Below are 21,284 nucleotides of genomic sequence, written 5' to 3'. Positions count from 1 at the left end.
ATCAAGTTCAGCGAAATTTTAAAATGAAGAAAGTTAAATGTGAGTCACTATCTGAGTTTGTGTTTGTCTGGTCCTTATTTTGCTCTAATAAACGTCCAAACGGTTGAACGGAGTAGAATTATAAACAAGCAGGAAAACAGTGTCATCAAAAGAAATATTGGAAATCCATTGCACAGTAAAAATTTTAATTTGTATAATTAAGAAAACTGGTTGCATGTAAAGCATATCAAATTAGGAATACCAAACTCTATACATTTTATCTTTAAGTGAAAGCTTAAGATAATAAAGAGAGGGTGATTGATTGGTGCCTTTTTATTCTATCGTAAAATCAGCTTCCATCTTAATACGTTGAACCCAACTTAATCCTTGTAAAATATTGATTAATACCTGTTGGAGTGAGAGGAGACTGTTTAGCTTTGTTCCTGCTGCGGTTCCTTGATCTCTTTTTACTGTTCAGCTGATCAGGAACTGTTGTATTAGGAGCAGGACAGCTGCTCAGCAAACAGTTCAAGAAGTGGGAAACAGCACAAGCTAGACTCAGCATATCCAGACCCTGGAGATAAGCAGTGAATATATGTTTAGCAGCTCTCATCACCAACTCGGTAGCAGCAATAGTATACACATACTCCAGCTGAGGAACCTTCATCAGCATACCGGTAATCTTGCCCAGGTAGCGCATATTAATGCCGCGGTTATGAATAGCATCAGCTAGTGTTGCTCCGTCCATAGGAGCAGTACTGTGATCTAGACAATCTCGGATAAACGCCGGGATTTGAACTGTCAACAGGAAGTCAGCAGCATCCTTCACCAGCTGACACTGACGCTTGTAAGCGTCTCCGCTGACGTCAGGATGAACTACGCCGGGGGAGAATACGTCAGGGTTGAATCTAATGTCAAACTCTGTCTCCTTTAGGCTTCCGACTGCGGTAGCGGCTTTGCGTACAATCTCCTTGGTGGAGTCCTCCATATCCTGCTTCTCACCGCTGGTTATAGAGTCCGTCATGCTTTCAACAATCCTCTTTGCTTCGTCCTCCTCCATCTCTCCTTCCTTCTCCGCGTCCTTCTCTTTCTTTTCAATCATTGGAACTTCGGGAATATTTTTCCTGAAATGATAATTTTTTATCAACCAAGTTTGAGTTTAGAGATTCAAAGTAAATATAAAATTGCCTTGCGATATTTTGAGACAGGTGTGAAAAAAAACTAATTACGAGGAAGGTTGAATCACGATAGTTAACCGCTGCAGTTGAACGGCAGCACACTTGATGAACAATATATTACGAGAACTAACCAACTACCTGATAGTTAACTGCTGCAGATGAACAGCAGCACACTTGATGAACATCATATTACGAGAACTAACCAACTACCTGATAGTTAACTGCTGCAGTTGAACAGCAGCACACTTGATGAACATCATATTACGAGAACTAACCAACTACCTGATAATTAACTGCTGCAGTTGAACAGCAGCACACTTGATGAACATCATATTACGAGAACTAACCAACTACCTTATAGTTAACTGCTGCAGTTGAACAGCAGCACACTTGATGAACATCATGTAACGAGACTCTACAAACGCGTCGATCAGTTCCTGCCGAAGGCAAGATAGCTTGTGTCTGTGTTCAACAGGGAATCCTAGAATATTTATTGTTGGGTTCATTTTTCTGATTATTTATAAAATGTTAATCTTTCTTGTTCTTAATTCAATGTTCAATGTTCAGAATAAATGGCTAATAGTTGCATGTTCATTGTTCTTCATTGTTCAACATTATTGGTTATCGTTCTTCGTTCTTCGTTATTGTTCAATGTTTCTGTTTTTGCTCATCATAATTATTTCTCGTTCCTAGTTCATCATTTGTTTTACTTATTTTCTATTCGTTTTTCGCTAGTTTTTCTTTGTTTTTCAAAAATTATAGTTCATTGTTCATGAAAATATAACGATTACCTAGTGCAGTTGCCTCCTTAGAAAGATCAACCCCCTCGACCTTTAGGAAGTTAACATCAGGAGGGAAGGTTCTACAAAATATCAACAATTATTCTCAGACTGGCTAAAAAACTGGGCTCTAGAAATAAATATTTATAATGATAAAAATCCTAGAATTAATATTCACATAAATTTCAAATTTGTGATGTTGGTAAAATCACTTCATGTTTCTCTATTTTTCAGTAATCAATTGTCTTAGGGTATATGGTTATTCATGATCTCTTTAACCTCAGCGGCCTGGCTTCAACAACTGTCAAATAATTCTGTTTTATAAGTTTGTGGTCATAAAGAGGAATATTTCTGGGTTACATATTGTAGCAATACCCTCCCCACCCCCCTTAACAAAATCCCAGTTGCGCCAGTTTTAAGAATATCCTGATGTATTTTTAAGTTCGAGTTACCTGAGAAGATCAAGGATATAATGTCTGCCATCATTTCCAATTATTCCCTTGCACTCAACACTACTACACAGCTCAACCTCCTCAAGCTTCTCATTCACAACCTTTACACAATACATTAGAATCATTGTCATCCTTGTCATCTTTGTCATCCTTATCATCTTTGTCATCTTTATCATCTTCGTCATCCTTGCCATGATTGGCATGATTGCCCTGACTGTCGTCTTTGTCATGATTGACCTGATATAATTTCATGATTTTCTTGATTGTTTTCATCATTATTATCACCATTATCATCATTGTCAGCATTTTCTTACCATTATAAAATCAAGCTTTCATACTATCATCATGATCATCAAATCAAATGGAATAAAATCGCGTCTAATCATGTATATCTAATCAATTCAAATATTATTAAAATTTGAGTGATTTACCATCCGAAATAACTCCATATTTTACCTTATGGGGAAGGATCTTGAGTTGGTTTCCAGCTTTCTGAAGCAGATCCAGATACTTGGAGTGGGTTACAATAGTTTTACCAAAATCAATGGATCCATAAACAACACTTTGTTCCTGCTCCCTCTCCAGAATTCCTTGATAAATAATCATCATGTTATTATCCTTGAACAATAGATGGAAGTGAAAGAAAATGGAAATGCCGTACACCCATCTAGGTTTTAGAATTTTATAATTGATTTAAGCCTCCGAGATGAGTTAAAAACATACCTGGTATAATAGATTGCGCTGTGACCCTGTATCCCCTGTAGTCTAGGACAACTGTTCCCAGTGTGAATAATCCCTCCAGGTCTACAGCATTATACACCTTTACTCCTTGCAGATCATTCCTAGGGGCAACAAAAGCAGCGGCATCTCCTCCTAGATCCTGAACAAACATTGGTTGGGAGTAGATCTAGTTTAGGTTGGGAGTAGATCTAGTTTAGGTTGGGAGTAGATCTGGTTTATGTCGGGAGTAGATCTAATTTAGGTTGGTAGTAGATCTAGTTTAGGTTGGGAGTAGATCTAGTTTAGGTTTGGAGTAGATCTGGTTTTGGTTTGGAGTAGGGCTAGTTTAGGTTAGGAGTAGATTTATGTTAAGTTTGGAGTAAATATAGCTCAGTTGGGTGTAGATTTAGTTTAGGTTTGGAGTAGATCTACTTTGGGTTGGGAGCATAAATATATTTTAGATTGAGAGTAGATCTAGTTTAAGGTTGGAAGTAGATCTAGGTTAGGTTTGGAGTAGATCTAGTTAAGGTTGAGAGTAGATGTAGTTTAGGTTGGGAATAGATCTAGTTTAGGTTGAGAGTAAATCTAGTTTAGGTTGGGAGTAGATCCAGTTTAAGTTGGGGGTAGATCTAGTTTAGTTTTGGAGTAGATCTAGTTTAGGTTGGGAGTAGATCTAGTTTAGGTTGGGAGTAAATCTAGTTTAGGTTGGGAGTAAATCTACTTTAGGTTGGGAGTAGATCTAGCTCTAAAAACTTATTAATCTTAGAAAAATGACAGTTTTTACAATAATTACCTTGTAATGATCCTTGACATCAAAGCCCAGGCTAAAGAAAATATTATTCCAGATAAACATCTGCATCTTCGCCTCCTCACCTGGGTTTATTGCCATCACGTTACCTTAGTAATCAATGAATCAATGAATCAATCAATGAATCAATGAATCAATGAATCAATCACTCAATCAATTAATTGGAAAAATCAGTAAGTCAGTCCATACACAAAAAAAACAATTTATCAATTTATAAATTAAAATATTTGTAATTCCTACCGTCAATGACAGCCATAGCTCCACGAGTAGCAGCGGACACAAAGTCAGAATGAACCTGGAAATAGATAAATTATAAAAAATCCTGAAATTAAAAATGTTTAGTTTGATCAAATAATTACTGACCTTGAAGATTGCTCTTTCCCTGAGTAATCTCTCGGGTAGATTCTTCCTGGGCAGCTCTCTAGTAGTCTGCAGCTCCTCGTTCCAATCCCTAGGTTTACATTATTATAAATAAATAATATAATACAGGTATTTCCGACACTCACACGCCAAACTCGAAGTGACCATACTAGATCGTGAATGAAGTCAGGTTTTACGTGTTGTAATGGATGTAAATTGATACATATTTTATGCCGAAAATTTGATTTTAAGATTTATTCTCAAAGTCAAAAGTGTACACAAACCATATCCTCCCCTTAAGAAGTGTGAGTAGACAACCCCCCCCCTCCCCCCATAAGTATGATGGGAAATGAATTCGAAAAAGGAATATACTCCTGGACTAACATTTGCCCCCCCCCCCCAAGTATGATCATGGAAAATGAATTCGAAGAAACAATTTTCAAAATGCATTCTATTAGTGATAATTTTGCACTACAATATTAATAGTAAAAAATGGTGTCTTTTGTTATCGAATTTGGAAAGGAAAGGAATTGAGTCTTTGCCACAAACTCAAATTTTCTAATCAGTATATCTTCGCAAACTGAGGATGGAAACCTTTGATATTTCAGATTTAAATTATTTGATCTTACAGAATTCATATTTTGAAATATTTAAGGTCTATGCCATCGGGTTGCAAGGATATAGGGATTAGAAAATTCGAGTTTGTGGCAAAAACTCAATTCCTTTCACAAAATTTAGAAGGGGGTAAGAATCAAAAATGGGAAATAAATACACCCCTCCTGATAAAAACCCCTAGAAACCAGATTTAATAAAGTAGCTAAACGTCGGAAAAAAGGTTTAACAACTTCTCTAGTATACCGGGTCAAACTAAAAAGAAGTTCAACTTATTTTACTCGGTTCAAACTTATCTCTCAACTGATAAAATCTTGTTGCTGAACCCGTGATTTAAAAGCTTCGGCTAGAGCCTTGATTTCTTAGACCCAGGTTGAAGACTCAATCTTAGACCCAATTTATGAATATGCAGACGACTACAGCTTGTGTCACTGAATCCACCAATTCCAGCCATGAAAATCAGGAAAAGCAATATCAAATCGGTTAAATAAACCAAACTCCGTGGAAAATTAGTTGTAACTTAAACCTTAATCTTAAATGACAGCTTAGACCTGTGCCTTCTTTTCAAATTTGATAAATCTTGTTTCTGTTAATTTACCTGGTTTGTCCCGGGATATGCTCCTCGTAACCAAGCTTACTAGAGAATGCATCCTCAGCCCGGATAGTATCAATGTTATGCTCCAGCTGGGGGCCTAGATACATCAACATTGAACATAAATAAATAAATTTAAACTATAAATTAAAAGGGGATAGTGGAGATGTCCTATTTGAGGAGGGGGGGGGTGGGGGTGTCCAATGTCCATGCTCTAATTTTTGGTTAAAATCTTCAAATTTGTTGGCTGCACGCCTAATTTAAGTTTCTTTTCGTAAAAAATAAAATAAAATTGGACACTAATGACCTCTAATGACCAAAAAGAAAGGCAAGGATCCCCCTCCCTTCATCAAATATTAAACTGACCTCAAATATTTAAGAAACAAATGTCCAAATCATGTACCCCAATAAAAATTTTGGAGTCTTTAATGAGTAAATTTCAGAATTAAAAATCATCAAGGACGCTTAATATAGGAAACGCTTTCTGTTCTCAAAAAACCAATATTAATGTGTTTTGATATAAAAAAAACTATATTTTTATCGTTTCTGTTTTAGGTCGGACCCAGGTTCTTGATCCGCATCAAAATGAGATGGATCCTAATTGCTGATTCATAAGAATACCTATCCATGAATATATCTGGTAAGGAGTGGGAACCCTCTCGTATGGGTGTCTACTTGTTCTACGCTTCTGTAGAAGAGCGAAGTTTCTCTTAAAAGTTGTAGAAACCTAAAATAATAAATTATACGATAAGTAAACTTTAAGTATCTGAGAAAGAATAAAAAATTATTGTGTGAATAGATGGGGAAAGGTTCTTAATTTCACCCAGAAAACAGATTCTCACAACCATTAGAAAGCATTTTTTTCCAGGCACCGTTCCCAAACGGTGCCCTTTACACCTTGGCTTTGCCCTAGAAAGTTTATTGAAATTATCTTTTCAAGGCAGAAAATAACTAAATATTCCTCATTGATATTTAGGTAGTGAATCGGGCATGTAAAATAATGGATCTTATCTACCTGGTTTAACAACTCAATAAGAGAATGTGAGAGATAACTGGGATTCGCAGGTTTAGGATTGAATTCCTCTTCAGTAGAATGGTTGACATAGAATCCTCTTGTAGAGGCCGTTATATGGTAGTGCTTATCCTCCATAGTTACAACCTAGAATACAGGTATATGGTAGTGCTTATCCTCCATAGTTACAACCTAGAATACAGGTATATGGTAGTGCTTATCCTCCATAGTTACAACCTAGATTACAGGTATACGGTAGTACTTATCCTCCATAGTTACAACCTAGAATAAAGGTATATGGTAGTGCTTATCCTCCATAGGTACAACCTAGAATACAGGTATATGGTAGTATCCTCCATAGTTACAACCTAGAATACAGGTATATGGTAGTATTCTCCATAGTTACAACCTAGAATACAGGTATATGATAGTGCTTATCCTCCATAGTTACAACCTAGAATACAGGTATATGGTAGTATTCTCCATAGTTACAACCTAGAATACAGGTATATGATAGTGCTTATCCTCCATAGTTACAACCTAGAATACAGGTATATGGTAGTATCCTCCATAGTTACAACCTAGAATGAAGGTATATGGTAGTGATTATCCTCCATAGTTACAACCTAGATTACAGGTATATGGTAATGCTTATTCCTCCATAGTTACAACCTAGAATACAGGTATATGGTAATGCTTATCCTCCAGTACAGTACATTACCGAGTTCAGAACAGTACATTACCGGGTACAGTACAGTACAGTTCAGTACAGTACAGTTCAGTACAGTACAGTACAGTACAGTACAGTACAGTACCTGTAGATAGAGGAGATCTCCGTGAAGTTTTCTGTATCCCGGGGGAGGATTCCAACCACTTGGGGTCATCACCTTAGAACAAGTAAATGAAAAAAAATTTAAAAAGATGCAAATTATTCAAAAAAAAATTTTTTTTGTTTTGCCTCTAGACTGTTTCATATACCTGCAAGTCCTTATTATACAAAACACAAGGATACCGCAATAATTTTTAAATAAAGCAAAGGTTTAAATGATACCGATGTGAACTGAACGACGAACGTGTAACTCTTTAAATATAGGGTCACCTTAGATAAAGTTAACAGTCCTTTTAAACTATCACAAGTAAAATAAACTTAGCTTGAATCTTGAATGTGATACAGTGATGACCAAAAAACAGTGAAATATTCGTCGTGATCTTTTTTCTTTTCATTGTGAAATGTCATTTATTGGGCCCTGAATATTTCTAAAGATAATAGGATTAACAGCTCTGCAAAGATTGAAATTTAAAAAGACGACATTCATTCCACAGTTTTCTGTATCTCACTGTACGTATGGATGTTAGATATTAGAGTGACAACTTCCCAAATGTACAATTTCCCTGCGTCAACCAAGAGGCCGAAAAAGAGCTATAAAAGTCAAAACAAGCTCCAATCATGTACCGCTGGGGAGAAACGAAAGGAGACAGAACACTCAGGGGTACACCAATCAGAGAACCAGAGACAGGATCCAGAGCGAGAAGAGGGGGAGGGAGGAGGAGGAGGAGGATACAATAAGAATGGAGGAGCAGAACCCTACCAAGAACGGGAGACACTAAGTATTCTCTATCTTAATGCCCAAAGTATAATTAGTAAACTAAATGAACTTCAAGTTGTTAGTAAGGACCTGAATCCATCTATTATATTAGTTACTGAATCCTGGTGTAATAACTCTATATGTGACTCAACTATCTCTATTCAAGGCTATGATATGAACTAAGCAGTGAAATACGGAAAGATAGACATGATACTAGAAATGGAATTGGAGGAGGGCTCTTGGTTTATGTAAAGGAAGGTCTGAATATTTTACCCTGCGACACAGGCTCTAGCTTTAACCAGCACTGTAAATTTGTATTCAAGACAAATTCTGAGTCTTTATATTTTTATCTTATCTACAGGCCTCCTAGCTCAAACCAGGAAAACCTTACTAAATTAGAGAATCTTCTGAAGCACTGTGAAACAAATTCAATATTCATTGGTGATTTTAACTTGCCAGAAATAGACTGGAATAATTACAGTGCACCAAATAAGTACACTAACATTTTGAACATATGTCTAGAAAAAGGTTTTGAACAGTTAGTTGATTTCCCAACACATGACAAAGGAAATATTTTAGATCTTGTTTTAACAAACAGTCCTCATCTAATTCAAAACATTAATGATTGTGGAAAAATTGGCAGCAGTGATCATTGCTTAATTTCTATTGAAATATTATCTAGTTATAAAGAAACAAACAATACTTCAGAAAGATTCAATTGGAACAGGGCAGATTTTGATTCTATAAGTGAAGGACTAAATGCAATTAACTGGAAAGAGGATCTGTACAATCTATCTACTGAAGAAGCCTGGAAATTCTTTTGTATTATCTTGAATGATTTGACTGAAAAATATGTACCTAGAGTTAAGATGAAATCAAACTCTCATCCTTCATGGATGAGTAGAGACCTTTTAAAAAGTATCAGAAAAAAAAGGAGAGTTTGGAAAGAATACAGAGTCTCTGGGGAGCTGAGGAAATATGAAGAATACAAGGATCTAGAAAAGCATGTGAAGAGTGAGGTCAAAAGACTGAAAAAACAATATGAGAAAAAACTTTCTAAAATGAAAACCAACAACAAAAAGTGTTTTAATGGATACTTGAAGAATAAACTGAAGAATAGAACTGGTATTGGACCTTTAAGTAAACCGGATGGTGAGGTAACTAACCTGAAGGAGGAAATGGTAGAGATTCTGAATCAGTACTTTGGAAGTGTATTTACACATGAAGACANACTTCTTTACCCAAAGAGTCATTGATGATTGGAACCAGTTACCCAGCACAATTAGAGAGTCTCAAAATATCAAGATATTTAAAAGAAATCTAGACCAATATTTATCTTCTTCTGAGATGAACTGATGAACTGAGAATATGACAGGATCTCCAGAAGAAGACTGTGTGGAAAAGATGTTGCTAAATGCCCCTAGCGGGGGCTACATCAACTACTCTCCAAGTATACAAGTAAGTAACTTCCCAAGTCTGTCCTAGCTGCAGCGCTCGGACCCCTAGTTTTTATAAGCCGCAGCGCTTGGCCCCTTTTCAGCCTGGGGCGCCTCAGAATGCCTAACCTAACCTTTGGGAAGTTGCCACTTTGGAAATTGTCACTTGGGAAGCCTGTTTTTGGAAAATGCCGTTGATAGTGTAAATATGAATGTAGCTGGTAACAGTTAGGTAATTACCTTGATACAATTAAGTTTGGCTGGTTGATCCCTGGAGGTCGGATGAAGAGGAAGAAGAGGAATATCTTTATCCACAGCGTTCCCTGTTCACAAATACAAAATTAAATCATTCAATTCAGAAAGAAAAAAACTGAAAAATACATTTAACATTTTCTTTGTTTGAAAAACCTTGAATGTTCACGCCACCAAAGGACTAAATTAAAAGTTTGAATTTTCAAATTTTTCACTACATCATAGTTCTACGAGCTGTGCGAGAATATTTGTGAGAAAAATAAATTCAATTCTTAAATGTCCAAAACCTGCCGCTCAGTTTGGTTCGAGTTGGGACACAGGGGTGTATATTTTCCTAAGAAATCAATCCCCTTTTCCCCTGTTCAGAAATCATTTTTTTCCCTGTAATTAATATATAGTTGCACGGAGCGGCAAATTTTTTCAGGGGTATTTCGCTGAATTGGGGGAAATATGATTTAAGAAAAAAAAGATTTTTAAGGGTAAAAAGTATCAAATAGAATGAAAAAACTTGCCATTTACATTTTTCAATTTTTCCCCAATTCATCAAAACAAATCCCCCCCCCCCCCCATCCACCCTCGGGGGGGGGGGGGGGGGGGTAATTTTGAAAAATATACACTACTTAAGATGATGCCGCTGGACAGATTTGTGGCGCTAGCATAAACCCCATAATATGGCTTTCTAGATAGTATTTACCTGGAAGAATAAACTCGGGCGGAGTACAATCTACAGGATCAGAGCGGACACGCCTCTTCTCCATAATATCACCCTTTATAAACATTACATTTAAGGGACATGTGGCATGTTCTATTCACAAATAAGATTTAATGTTGATATGGAGGAAATTCAAGTTAATTTCAGGAAGACAAGATCTCAGTTAGTTTAACTACTGATCGCTCAGTATCCTCTCATTCCATTCTCAATACTCTCAAAATTTCCCTTTTAGAAAGAAAATGTGTACGACTTAGAATAATAGTGCAATCAGAACTAATCAAATCTTATTTATCTATATATATATATATACTTTGCTTGTCTTTCTGTCCGTTTGTGTCCCATACACGACATAACTGATGAACCGATCGGGCCCAAATTTTATGTGGGACCTCATATGACCCCAGGGAAGGTTTATGGATGCTTAAAATAAAATTACAAAACTTTGTGTCTAAAAGTTTTTGATTTTTGTAAAATTTTGAAAATGCGAGAAAAAATATTAATATATCCGCAAACTTTTTTTGTTGTTTTTGTTTTATATTACAAAGAGAAGATGCTTCCAGATGAGAGTTCCAATTAAAAGTTGAAATAGACGATCTAAAAGCCTAGATATTTAAAATTGCTCCTACCGCGGTGACAGTATTGAGGAAGGAGAGTGAAGCACAGTCTACGCCGTTATATGCGTCAGAGGGTTCAACAGACTTGAGAAGATCACGAACATGACGGACATGGATTCTTGCCTCACGCATTGTATAGGGCTCTTCAACAACCTGGATAAAGTATAAAACTAAATACGCTCCGTCGGCACAAAATAGATAATTTTTGAGCAATGGAGTAAATTGATAGACTCGAATTTGTTTAATCGTATTAGGTTGGCGGAACGTATTTTAAAAATGGTACAAAACTGCTAGTGCACAAGGTCATTGTAAGCCTGCGTAATTTTTCTGTGAACCTTAACTATCATATAAAATTGATTATTTGGGTGTTTTAGCATTGAACATTAACAACATATTTGAAGTTCTAAACCTTCAATTAAGATTTGAAAAGAAATATGAATTAAAAGAATTATTCAACCATAACAAGTCAAATGTGTATTGTGCTTCAAAAATGGCACAGTTTCAATAAACTTTATTTAAAATATTCTTTACCTTGATTAGACTACCCTCCTTGAGCCCCTCGACAGTCTTAAGCTCAGCGAAGTTGTCGAGGGTGATACCGTCCAACTGCAGGGAGAAGCAAGTCCTAGGATACAATCATATTGCAAAATATAATTCAACCTTAATTCTAGGAACAAAAGTTTGCCCACACAAATTTACATTATTTGTAAGACAGGAAACAAAATAAAATGCCAAGAATTTTTGCGCAATTGATTTTTAAAAATATAAAGTATATAAATTTCAATGATATTTGAATTGTGAGCAATTTTAAAATGCTAATAACTAATTTGTTAAACGATTTTTTTAGAGACTTGTACGTGATGGCTTGAAAAGTAAAAAAAATATTTTCACATGAATTTAATTGCTTTTAACGATGTTTCCGATTTTTGATGATATTCATGATATTGGTATTTATCTAAAAGATGAGTATTGCAGTATTCATATTCCTATGGCACGTATCCTCTCTATCCATGAGAAGTTGATGAATCTCCTGAACCAACTCCATACTAGACACCTAGAACAAGGACACCAACATTAATTTATGTACTTCAAAAAAAATTGGGGAAAAACCAGGGTATAACAAATTAAAATAAACCAGAGTAATATTTAAAGGAGTTGTAAAAAATCCAACTTGAAAATCTTTCAAGAATAAATTCGAAACTTTTATATTGTTAAATTAGTTTATTGATATTTTAAACTTGGATCTTATATGTTACTCTAACCTGAATGTCAAAAGGTTCTACGCCAGGTGCTGCCACCTTCACGTTGAATCCTAGATCCTAAAAATCAAACTATTTAAAACATGTTCAAATATAAATTATCCACAGCTACTACAACTATATTTGTATAACTTTTTATACATTATTTTAGTCCTTTATGCTAACTCTGTGATCCACGCACCCCAAAAGGGGGCTTTGGGTTACAGGGAGGGGTGGTTACCTGGTAATACTTGTGTTATTGGGGAGTCATGATAATAGATATAGATAGATCCGCGTCAATGATCCATCATTAACTACCTGTTCTGCTTTCTCACTATACCTGAATAAAGACGACCTCTTGATCATTTTTACATGTTGAGCACTCGTCAGTCTTCTCTCCTCCTTCTTCCTTCTCCTGTCAACAACAAGTTCAAATAATAATTAATAAATAAACTGAGCAGAAAACTTTAGAATTGTGGATATCGAGATCAATGCTTGATCTTCATTTTTTGTTAATTTCAAGATTAATTTGATCTTAAGTTTATATCAACAAAATTGTATATATATCTACCAATTGAGTGGCATTTGGAGAAATCGGAATAGCCAATCAGAGAAGCCGGAAAAGCTTAAATTTTGAGTGCCATTTAAAGAGTGTACTGTACTCTCATTGGTAAAACACAGTACAGATATCCATAAAGAGAGCGGATTAAGGAGGAAATTAAAAGTGTTCACATTGGATATTTGGATAAAGCATTCAGGATTAAAGGTATCCAATTCTTAAGTTTTCAGCTCTGATCCAACGAGAACCAGGACATAGGATTGAAAACATATTGTTACGAATCCATCACAAGAATATTTCTTAAAAGTTTTACAAAAAGGAAAATGTCTGATATCTTTTTTCAATCATTCCTTTGGTAAAACTAAATTTACCACTATGATATCACGAACAGTTTAATTATCTCTCAAGATTAAGGCTTTGAAAAAACATTATTATAGATGTTAAGGTAGATATTTTCCGCTGTGATTTGGATCTACGAAAATATAAGCGCAGATTGCTTATAGAATCAAAATTTATTATTAACAAAAACATCTTCCTTCTTTAAAATCTTTTACAATTTGTTCTTTTTAGACTGCCTAAGTCTGAAGAGGGTAGTTGGGACTGACATATAAGATTGAAAAGCTTCAGCTGATTTAGTTAAGAGTTAGAACTGGTTGAATCTTAAAAGACATGTTTAGAGATAACATTTTGCTTGGTTTTCCTTGGTAGCCTCGAGTTCACCCTTTTCTACATGTTCATCTCCCATTTTGAAAATTTATTCAGTCCTGAAATATATATATATATTCATTTAGTATTCTTAATCTTCATCTTTATCCCGATCATCCAACAATTTTTTAAGTGTTGACTCTAATAAATATCTGGAATATAAAACATGAACGGGAACAGAAATATTGTAAATTATCTTCAACCAAAAGTTTCGTATTTTCACACTCAACGGAACATCTTGAGGCAGGTTCCTGGATCCATCGATAAATAACTTTTTAGGAGTATCATAGATGAAATCGTCTATCTTGGCCGATTCTAGGTTGGCCGGGGACGGAAAGCTGGATCCGAAAAGAATAATATTTTCTTTATATGGAACACAGAACCATGTTGTGCCCTAAAGCATATCATCTTTTTATTTTTATTTAAATCACAATTATACAAAAAAATAATTATTTTTTACCCCAATTTTAAAAAGAATTATAAATAAACAGTTGTGCTAAAACAGTATTTTTGAAAATACAGAAACAATTTTCTTCCCAATCTAATGGATAGAATACACTGATGATATTTTCCTTAAGTCCTTTATATTCCCATCTGAGCAATATTTGTTGTAGGTCACGTTCTACTACAGTCCAGCATAGAACCTCATCTCCTTCATTAAACCTAGTCAAATATTAAATCCAGTCTTGATCATGTAAACTCGTTCTGAGATGGAATTTAAAGAATTTGAGCCGCGGTTTAAATCCGCCAAAATCCGCCAAAACCCGGTTTAAATTTAGCGCCGGCTTAAATCTTGAAACATTTGATGAGATGGAATTTAAAGAATTTGAGCCGCGGTTTAAATCTGCCAAAACCCGGTTTTAATTAAGCGCCGGCTTAAATCTTGAAACATTTGATACAATTTTAAGTGGAACCAACCATATTTAAGCCGCGGCTTAAATTTAAACCGCCGCTCAAATTCTTTAAATTCGGCCACAGGTTCTTTTAATGTCATTTAAGTTCTCAAAATTCATAATTATTTGTTAAAGTGACGAAGATTCAGGATTTTTGTTTATTAGTAACATGATGCTGAACATGATTTTTTTTACAAAAAAATATGGTTACCTAAATGCTTTGAAATTCAACAGTCTCTCATCTCTTTGTTCAGTTCTAGCACAGATTTAATATATTTTCTTAATCTGTAGTATTTGTAGAAGTAAACGTGCCAAAACTGATTTACAATTTTCAAGTCGTCAATCGAATAATACTTGTCGGTTCTACTAGAATGCAGAGTTATCGAAAACTTCTCCTCTTAAATAACTTTTTAACAAGTATCGTTGACTTTACTTCAGTCCCTTGAACATGTGTATTATACAATTATTTATTTTATTACTTGTATCATTCTTAAGATGTTTGCCGCGGGTGGGCAATTGAATAATCAGATAAAATGTCGTCTTTGAAGATGATTAAACATTAATCTGTTCCTGAGAAGGTAGGATAGCATCGGTTTCTCAAAACTGGAGAAAACTTGACAGGTAAAAAATGCACGGGCAACATCTGTCGCACTTAACACCAACAAATTGCACATACAGAAGAAGTGCAGGAAAATTATTTCCATAAAAATTATCCAATAACAATTTGGTTCGAATCAAAGATAAGTTTATAATCTTCAAACTCTGTTTATGGAGTGGCATGACCGATTTACCGCAGTAGCCGTTAAACCTTCATATCCTAGAAGCTATCATTGTTTTTTTGGATAATGAAAAGGAACAATTCAAAAAATGCCTTTCTTTTTTCTTAGTAGCATAAATGCGCAAGTCACGTTAACAAAGAAACCACAATTGAAAAGAATAGCAAGAGGATAAAAAGATACCTCTTGACATCTTTGATCAAACAAATTGAAAAGGTTTCGTTTAGAATCGAAAATACCACTCTAAAAACTGGTGGTTCACTTAAAAATACGTTTAAAGCCCTTGAACGTATTATGTTAGTTTCCTAATCTGTTTGCTTGATCCAGTTCCCTGAATCAGCTTGAACCTACGGATCAACGGGAATAAAGATCATCTTATTAAATATTTTCTTCAAGTAAGAAAAGATGCTTTGTTAATAAGCTTGGCAACTATTATTAATTGACCGTTTCTTAAGCATTTCTCAATTAGTATCATAGCAATTTACATCGGCAAAACTTATTCCTCAAGTTTAAGTTGAAGTCTTTTTAGCTTTAATTTTGTCTCGAGCTTTGTCGAGAACCTTAGATTAGAGAAAATTTGAGTCCAAAAACTTTAAAGCACGTCGTGTCAAAATAATATTGTTATAGGTAATTTTATGAAACGTTTGTATACTTGTCTTATTTCAATGGCTGTTGCTAGATCAAGCAAGCTTTGAACCAAAGCAGAAGTCAAAATATAAAGTTGATTTCAATTTTATTTTCATTTCAATTGAAAAATAATATTTTGGAAAAAATCCGGGAATCAAATAAAACTAAGTACACGTGCTATAATGTACAGCTAATTTAAAATTGTAGCATGATAACTTTAGAGCACGTTCATATTGAAATTCACGATGAAGTGAATAATAATGATAAAGTACACTATAGTTTCATAAAACAAAATATGAAATTTAAGAATAAATACAAAGTTATTCATTTCCTTCCTATGAGGGAGTTCTATTGAATACGCATCTTTGTATTCCTTCCGCCCATCCTACGCACAAATATGTTACCTCAAGTCTTTATTGTGCAATTGCCCAATTCACAACTTTTAAAAAGAGAGTGGGACAAAGGAATTCAATCCTTGCAACAAACTCAAAATTATCGAATCACTCTTTTCAAATCTTACAATAATACCTTTGACATTTTGGACCAACAGAATTCATAGTTTGAAATATGGAAGGTCTACGACATTGGGTTGCAAAGATAAAGGGATTAGAAAATCTTACAATAATACTTTTAAAAAGTGGCTAATGATGAAATATAGTTATTTGATTCATTCTACATTTAAAATATGAACTAGCAAATGGATTATTGTCATCGAAGCTAAATAAAAAGGTTATTAAAACCATTAAAGTTATGCATCATTTAACAACAACAAAAATATTTTCCTTTATTAAAGGAGAAATGATGTTAATTAAGACTGATAACAAATATCCCTGAGGTTTATGTTTGGCTAGAAGGGAACTGGAAGGAACTCTTATCTTCTGAACAACCTGTCAATAAAATAAGAATTGTTACTGAATAACTCCAGATATGTTCTCTGAAGCTTCGCGCCGTTTATTTTAAACTAGATACGCGTCCCGATTCTTTTTGAAAATAACAAATTTAAAAAATATTAAAGTTACTAAGTTTTAGACTTATCACTGTGTAAAATGTAAGGAAAATATTTTGCCATTCGAATCTGCAGGAAAGTTCTTTGCAACTAATTTCAATTAGAATAATCTTTTAGTGTAGAGCGGCCACCGTCTCCCCCCCTCACCCCCGTACCTCTCATAAGTTGCATGGATTAGCGGCGAGCGCGGAACATTGTAATGAAAATTCTAACACACTGAAGACAAATAGTGTTAATTTCCAAGTTTTGGTAATTCAAGTTGAACAAATAAGATATTTTACATAAAAAGCGCATTTAACTAAAACAAATTTTCCATTTCAATTTATTTCCTACTTTTCAGTTAATTTACAGGGACTGTCGGACATTTCACTTGTGTACACCGATTCACTCATTATTCCTCAGATTTGAAAGGGTACTATTGTGAATCAGACCTGCCTCTTTGTAGAGAGGGTTCACGTAATATTTTGATGCATAATTCAATTTAACTCGAAATACCTGATTTACTCGGTTCACTGATTTGTAGGAATAAAACCCTAATTCAAACAGAGGCTTCGAAATAGATAAGAAAAAAATATTTAAATTTTTTGGGGGTTTGAAAAAAACGCAATAGTTTTCTTCGCCTTTGTTACCTAATGCCGACACCCCAGACACTACTACAAATTTAAAGAGAACCATTTTTCTGAAATATTAACATTTAATACATACATTTAATACAGGGGGATTCGAGTTCAGAATATTCATAGGTAACTACGTTTTCAGATCGTTGAAATCTAGGATCACAGAAGATTAACTAAAACTTATATTTAATTTTAATTTCAAGTCATTTAAAACTAGTTGGTTGAATAAAAGCATTTCATAAATTTAACAAGATTCTTAAATTTACTGATAAATTGTCATGATCTCGATATCTAATAAATTGTTCTCAATGAATTTGGTTTGGAGAAGATGGAGGAAAATTCGTCCCTCTCACTTGGGGGTTTACATCTCAAGATCTGGCGGATTTATATGTTTAATAAAGTAAAATTCTTCGCTCTACAGGTTTTCTACAAATCGGGCATTCGCTCATGCGGTCTCCGCACATTTGACATGTCCCGTGCCCACACAGAAATATCATATTCTTCAACCTAAAAATTACACTGAGATAAGTTCACAACCGTTAGTTTTTTATCAAAATTACTGTGAACTAAAATAAGAATATATACATTATACAATATACATTTTTAAGCAAACCTAAAAACCTTTAGAATAATTAAAATTTTGTTTAAAAAATTGTTATTTTTAGTTTTTTACCGAATCAAAACTTAATTCCTCGAGATATTTCGATAATTTCGTAATATTTGAAAAGTTTCTTAGTTCACAAAACTCGTTCATTGTAAATTTTCACTTTCACATTTAACTTAACTATATCTTGCACAAGTAACTACTAATTCCATTTAACTTATATTAACTCTACTTGTATACTGTAAACAGAAGAAATAGAAGTAATATGTTTGACTGTTGCTGTAGCACATGTGTATAAAATTGTGTGTGTGTACGAGTGTGTGTTTGTGGAATGGAATCCATATGTTTTGAGAAAGGCTAGAGGGCAGGTCAGCTGACGAAACAGCTGACTCGCGTAGGAAAGCAGGAATAAATTAAATAACAGCGAAGGGGGAGGGTGTTGATAGATAGATAGATTAGAAACTAGATAGTTACACGTAAGTTTTTAGTTGCTAAGGTAGAAATAATTGCTACATAGAGAGGGGGGAAGGAGGGTGAGGGGGGCCAGGACGGCCCGGGGGTGGGGGAAACCTATGAACCGGAATTTAACAGGAAAACACGGGTGAATGAATCGATCAGAAACATTTTGGACAGCACATTTGTAAAATCCATGACATGTTTTTTCTTTTTTTTTCTTGTATAAACGTTATGATGATCTAAATTCATACTACAAGATTAAAAAGTGTCTATTTGTCTATAAAGCAGACTGGACACATTGTTTGCTAATGATTAAAAAAAGTTTCTATCTATATACCTGTCTAAAACGAGTAGACAAATTGTCTGCTAAAAATTAAAATGTCTAATGTCTACCTGTCTAAGCAGACCGTATACATTGTCTGTTAAAGATAAAAAAGTTTCTACTTGTCTAAGCAGACTGGACACATTGTCTGCTGAAGATTAAAACATTGTGTTTACCTGTCTAAGCAGACTGAACACATTGTCTGCTGAAGATTAAAACATAATGTTTACCTGTCTAAGCAGACTGGACACATTGTCTGCTCCTTGATGTCTGCAAGCTGCTGCTGAAGTTTCTGAACATCTTTAATATTGCCTTCCTTGTTCTCCTTGTTCTCTTTAATCTCCTTTGCCTTTATTCCAACTCCTAGATAAGGTTAAAAAAATGAATTCGTCTGGTAAATACCAGTGCTTTGTATACGCCAAGGATCCATTTAATTTTGATGCGGATCCGCACTGGAAAAAATGGTTGCGGATTCAGTTCATGAACATATCGTTAAGATATTCTGATTTTTTTTATAAAGCAGGATAGTCTACTTATTTTTCTTCTTTTTTTACGTATTTATGCAAAAACTTGATTAACAATTCAGAGTTCAGGAAATTTTTATAATCTTTCTTTTTACAACAGAGTAATAAAGTGTTTTTTTTTGGTAGATTTTGGTTGATATTTTGCCCCTAAAAGGGACTGTAAAGGAAAAATTGAAGGGGGTATAGGCTGAAACCTAAGTATCTTCAGAGTTGATCGAGACCCATCAGAGTTTTATCTGATGTTCCTGTCTCGAGAAATTGATATAAAACTGAGTCAAATTTATACGAAAATTTATGTATTTAAAATTTTGTTTAACAATCGTAGATTTAAACAGATCATATTTAGCAAATACTTAATCAATCTTTAAACGACGATAAGAGCATATTTGTTCAGCAAGAGCGCAAATGCATCTTTAAAATCCTCTCATAGATTGTCCATTTTAGAGGGATGATTTTGAGAATCGGTTTTATTTAAATTATTCAATGACGACCACGAAAAATCTAATAAAAAATTCTACAGTAAACTAATTAATTGTTTAGGAACGGGTTAAGAAAATAAAAATTAACTCTGGTCATTGAAAATAAGTAATCTTATTCAGTTATTGGTTTCTGTAATGTCTCAATGGCCAAATCCATTTTCTGTAGAATTCCTAAAATTTTTAATCTATATATAAATTTGGCTTGTCTGTTTGTTTGTTTGTTTCATCCAATAAACGTCAAAACGGCTGAACCGATCGGGCCCAAATTTTTTGTTGGACCTCACGTGACCCCAGGGAAGGTTTATGAATGATCAAAATTTTAAAAACTTGTTTTTAAAAGTTTTTTATTATTGAAAAATTTTGAAATGCGCAAAAAAAATATCATGAAATCCGCAAACATTTTTTGTTTTTGTTTTATACTGTACAAAGAGAAGATTTTCAGAGATAAAGCCACCATTAAAAGTTGAAATAGAAGATGGACGCGAAGCGCCTTAAAAGCCTAGTTTGTAGAAATCTGCGAACAAATTCAGAAAGAATAAGAAAATCAATATGATGAAAAATTACCAATTGATTCTGACATTGATTTATTAACAAATTTCTAATGAGAAATATGTTCCTAAACATTTTGAATATTTATTATTTATTAAATCGATTTTCAAAATCATCACTCCAAAAGGACAATTAATTAGGATTTTAAATATTGCATTTGCGTTGTTGCTGAACAAATATGCACTGTAAAAACGCCTGATATGTCTCAAATGAATTAAAATAAATCTCTCAATACTACTGCATATCAGTACAACTACCATACATTGCCGGTCACTCCATTAAAAAAGTACGGCCTGTACAATTCACAACAATAACCTAAAAAGCGTTTTCTTATCAAGAATGCATGAGATATCCATCATCTTCTTTTGGAAAATTGTTCATTTTCAATAGTGGTTTCACTTGATACCTTGGTTAAAGGGTACCTTTGTGAATCGGGGATTAAGGGTCAACTAAATTACAAAACATTCCCTTTAAGATCAACGATAATACGGATCAGGTCATTAAAAACATTGATCCGGATTCTGCAAACGAATGTTTCACGTTGAGAGAAATTAGGGGAATTTGGGGAAAATCTTTCTTTCAGTTAAGCCATTTTTTCTCACCAAAGCTTAAATTTGTAACACTACTTGTCCATCCCTCTAAGACTAACCTGTGTTAGGGGAGTTGATTGTATTATTCATTGAACTGTTAGCAACAGGCGGTAAGGAGGAAGCGCCTACAAAAATATAGTTTAATTAAAGTAGTATGTACTATGTATATTGTATATTATAGAGGGAATCACAACAAGGATTAGATAAGCTAGTCCAATGGTTACATAATACATATATATTGAAAAAT

General features: G+C 34.3%; 4 protein-coding genes across 5 annotated transcripts in view; all 4 read right to left on the bottom strand.

Annotated features, from left to right (window-relative positions):
- LOC111695399 (stress response protein NST1) overlaps positions 1–9,288 on the bottom strand; it is a gene marked incomplete at its 3' end in the record, with an annotated part of 24,593 nt that extends 15,305 nt beyond the window's left edge. The window contains 1 exon segment of the mRNA XM_023464720.1: positions 9,281–9,288.
- The window catches only part of LOC111695397 (clustered mitochondria protein homolog), a 21,454-nt gene extending 7,780 nt beyond the window's left edge, over positions 1–13,674 (bottom strand). Inside the window, exons 1-21 of the mRNA XM_023464716.1 lie at positions 13,590–13,674; positions 12,671–12,745; positions 12,355–12,411; positions 12,079–12,146; positions 11,624–11,717; positions 11,105–11,245; positions 10,461–10,533; positions 9,755–9,837; positions 7,308–7,379; positions 6,496–6,639; positions 6,102–6,207; positions 5,487–5,580; positions 4,280–4,367; positions 4,157–4,211; positions 3,902–4,005; positions 3,112–3,268; positions 2,845–2,978; positions 2,389–2,489; positions 1,949–2,019; positions 1,512–1,638; positions 388–1,103 (exon numbers count right to left, since the gene is read on the bottom strand). Coding sequence (XP_023320484.1) covers positions 388–1,103; positions 1,512–1,638; positions 1,949–2,019; positions 2,389–2,489; positions 2,845–2,978; positions 3,112–3,268; positions 3,902–4,005; positions 4,157–4,211; positions 4,280–4,367; positions 5,487–5,580; positions 6,102–6,207; positions 6,496–6,639; positions 7,308–7,379; positions 9,755–9,837; positions 10,461–10,533; positions 11,105–11,245; positions 11,624–11,717; positions 12,079–12,146; positions 12,355–12,411; positions 12,671–12,745; positions 13,590–13,634 — 2,605 coding nt within the window. The 5' untranslated portion in view covers positions 13,635–13,674. The remainder of the gene's footprint in view (positions 1–387; positions 1,104–1,511; positions 1,639–1,948; positions 2,020–2,388; positions 2,490–2,844; positions 2,979–3,111; positions 3,269–3,901; positions 4,006–4,156; positions 4,212–4,279; positions 4,368–5,486; positions 5,581–6,101; positions 6,208–6,495; positions 6,640–7,307; positions 7,380–9,754; positions 9,838–10,460; positions 10,534–11,104; positions 11,246–11,623; positions 11,718–12,078; positions 12,147–12,354; positions 12,412–12,670; positions 12,746–13,589) is intronic.
- On the bottom strand, positions 13,654–17,571 carry LOC111695402 (uncharacterized). Of its 2 annotated transcripts, none has more exons than XM_023464723.1 (9): positions 17,526–17,571; positions 17,392–17,429; positions 16,721–16,777; positions 16,226–16,275; positions 15,569–15,610; positions 15,058–15,138; positions 14,699–14,743; positions 14,167–14,257; positions 13,654–13,988 (listed from the first exon to the last, which is right to left on the bottom strand). In XM_023464723.1, the coding sequence occupies exons 1-9, from the start codon at positions 17,569–17,571 to the stop codon at positions 13,686–13,688; spliced, it is 753 nt and encodes a 250-aa protein (XP_023320491.1). In that variant the 3' UTR covers positions 13,654–13,685. The 2 variants fall into 2 exon arrangements, with proteins under 2 accessions (XP_023320491.1, XP_023320490.1); XM_023464722.1 differs by having other exon boundaries at positions 15,058–15,142; positions 15,573–15,610.
- Positions 17,571–21,284, bottom strand: LOC111695403 (E3 ubiquitin-protein ligase MIB1-like). The gene is made up of 3 exons (XM_023464724.1): positions 21,097–21,284; positions 19,126–19,258; positions 17,571–18,020 (listed from the first exon to the last, which is right to left on the bottom strand). Exons 1-3 carry the CDS (start codon positions 21,125–21,127, stop codon positions 17,906–17,908), a joined length of 279 nt encoding a protein of 92 aa, XP_023320492.1. The 5' UTR covers positions 21,128–21,284; the 3' UTR covers positions 17,571–17,905.

This window comes from Eurytemora carolleeae, unplaced genomic scaffold (genome assembly GCF_000591075.1).
Source record: "Eurytemora carolleeae unplaced genomic scaffold, Eaff_2.0 scaffold34, whole genome shotgun sequence".
NCBI lineage: Eukaryota > Metazoa > Arthropoda > Copepoda > Calanoida > Temoridae > Eurytemora > Eurytemora carolleeae.
The sequence above is the reverse complement of the archived record's forward strand: the minus strand, read 5'-3'. Positions and strand labels throughout refer to the sequence as shown.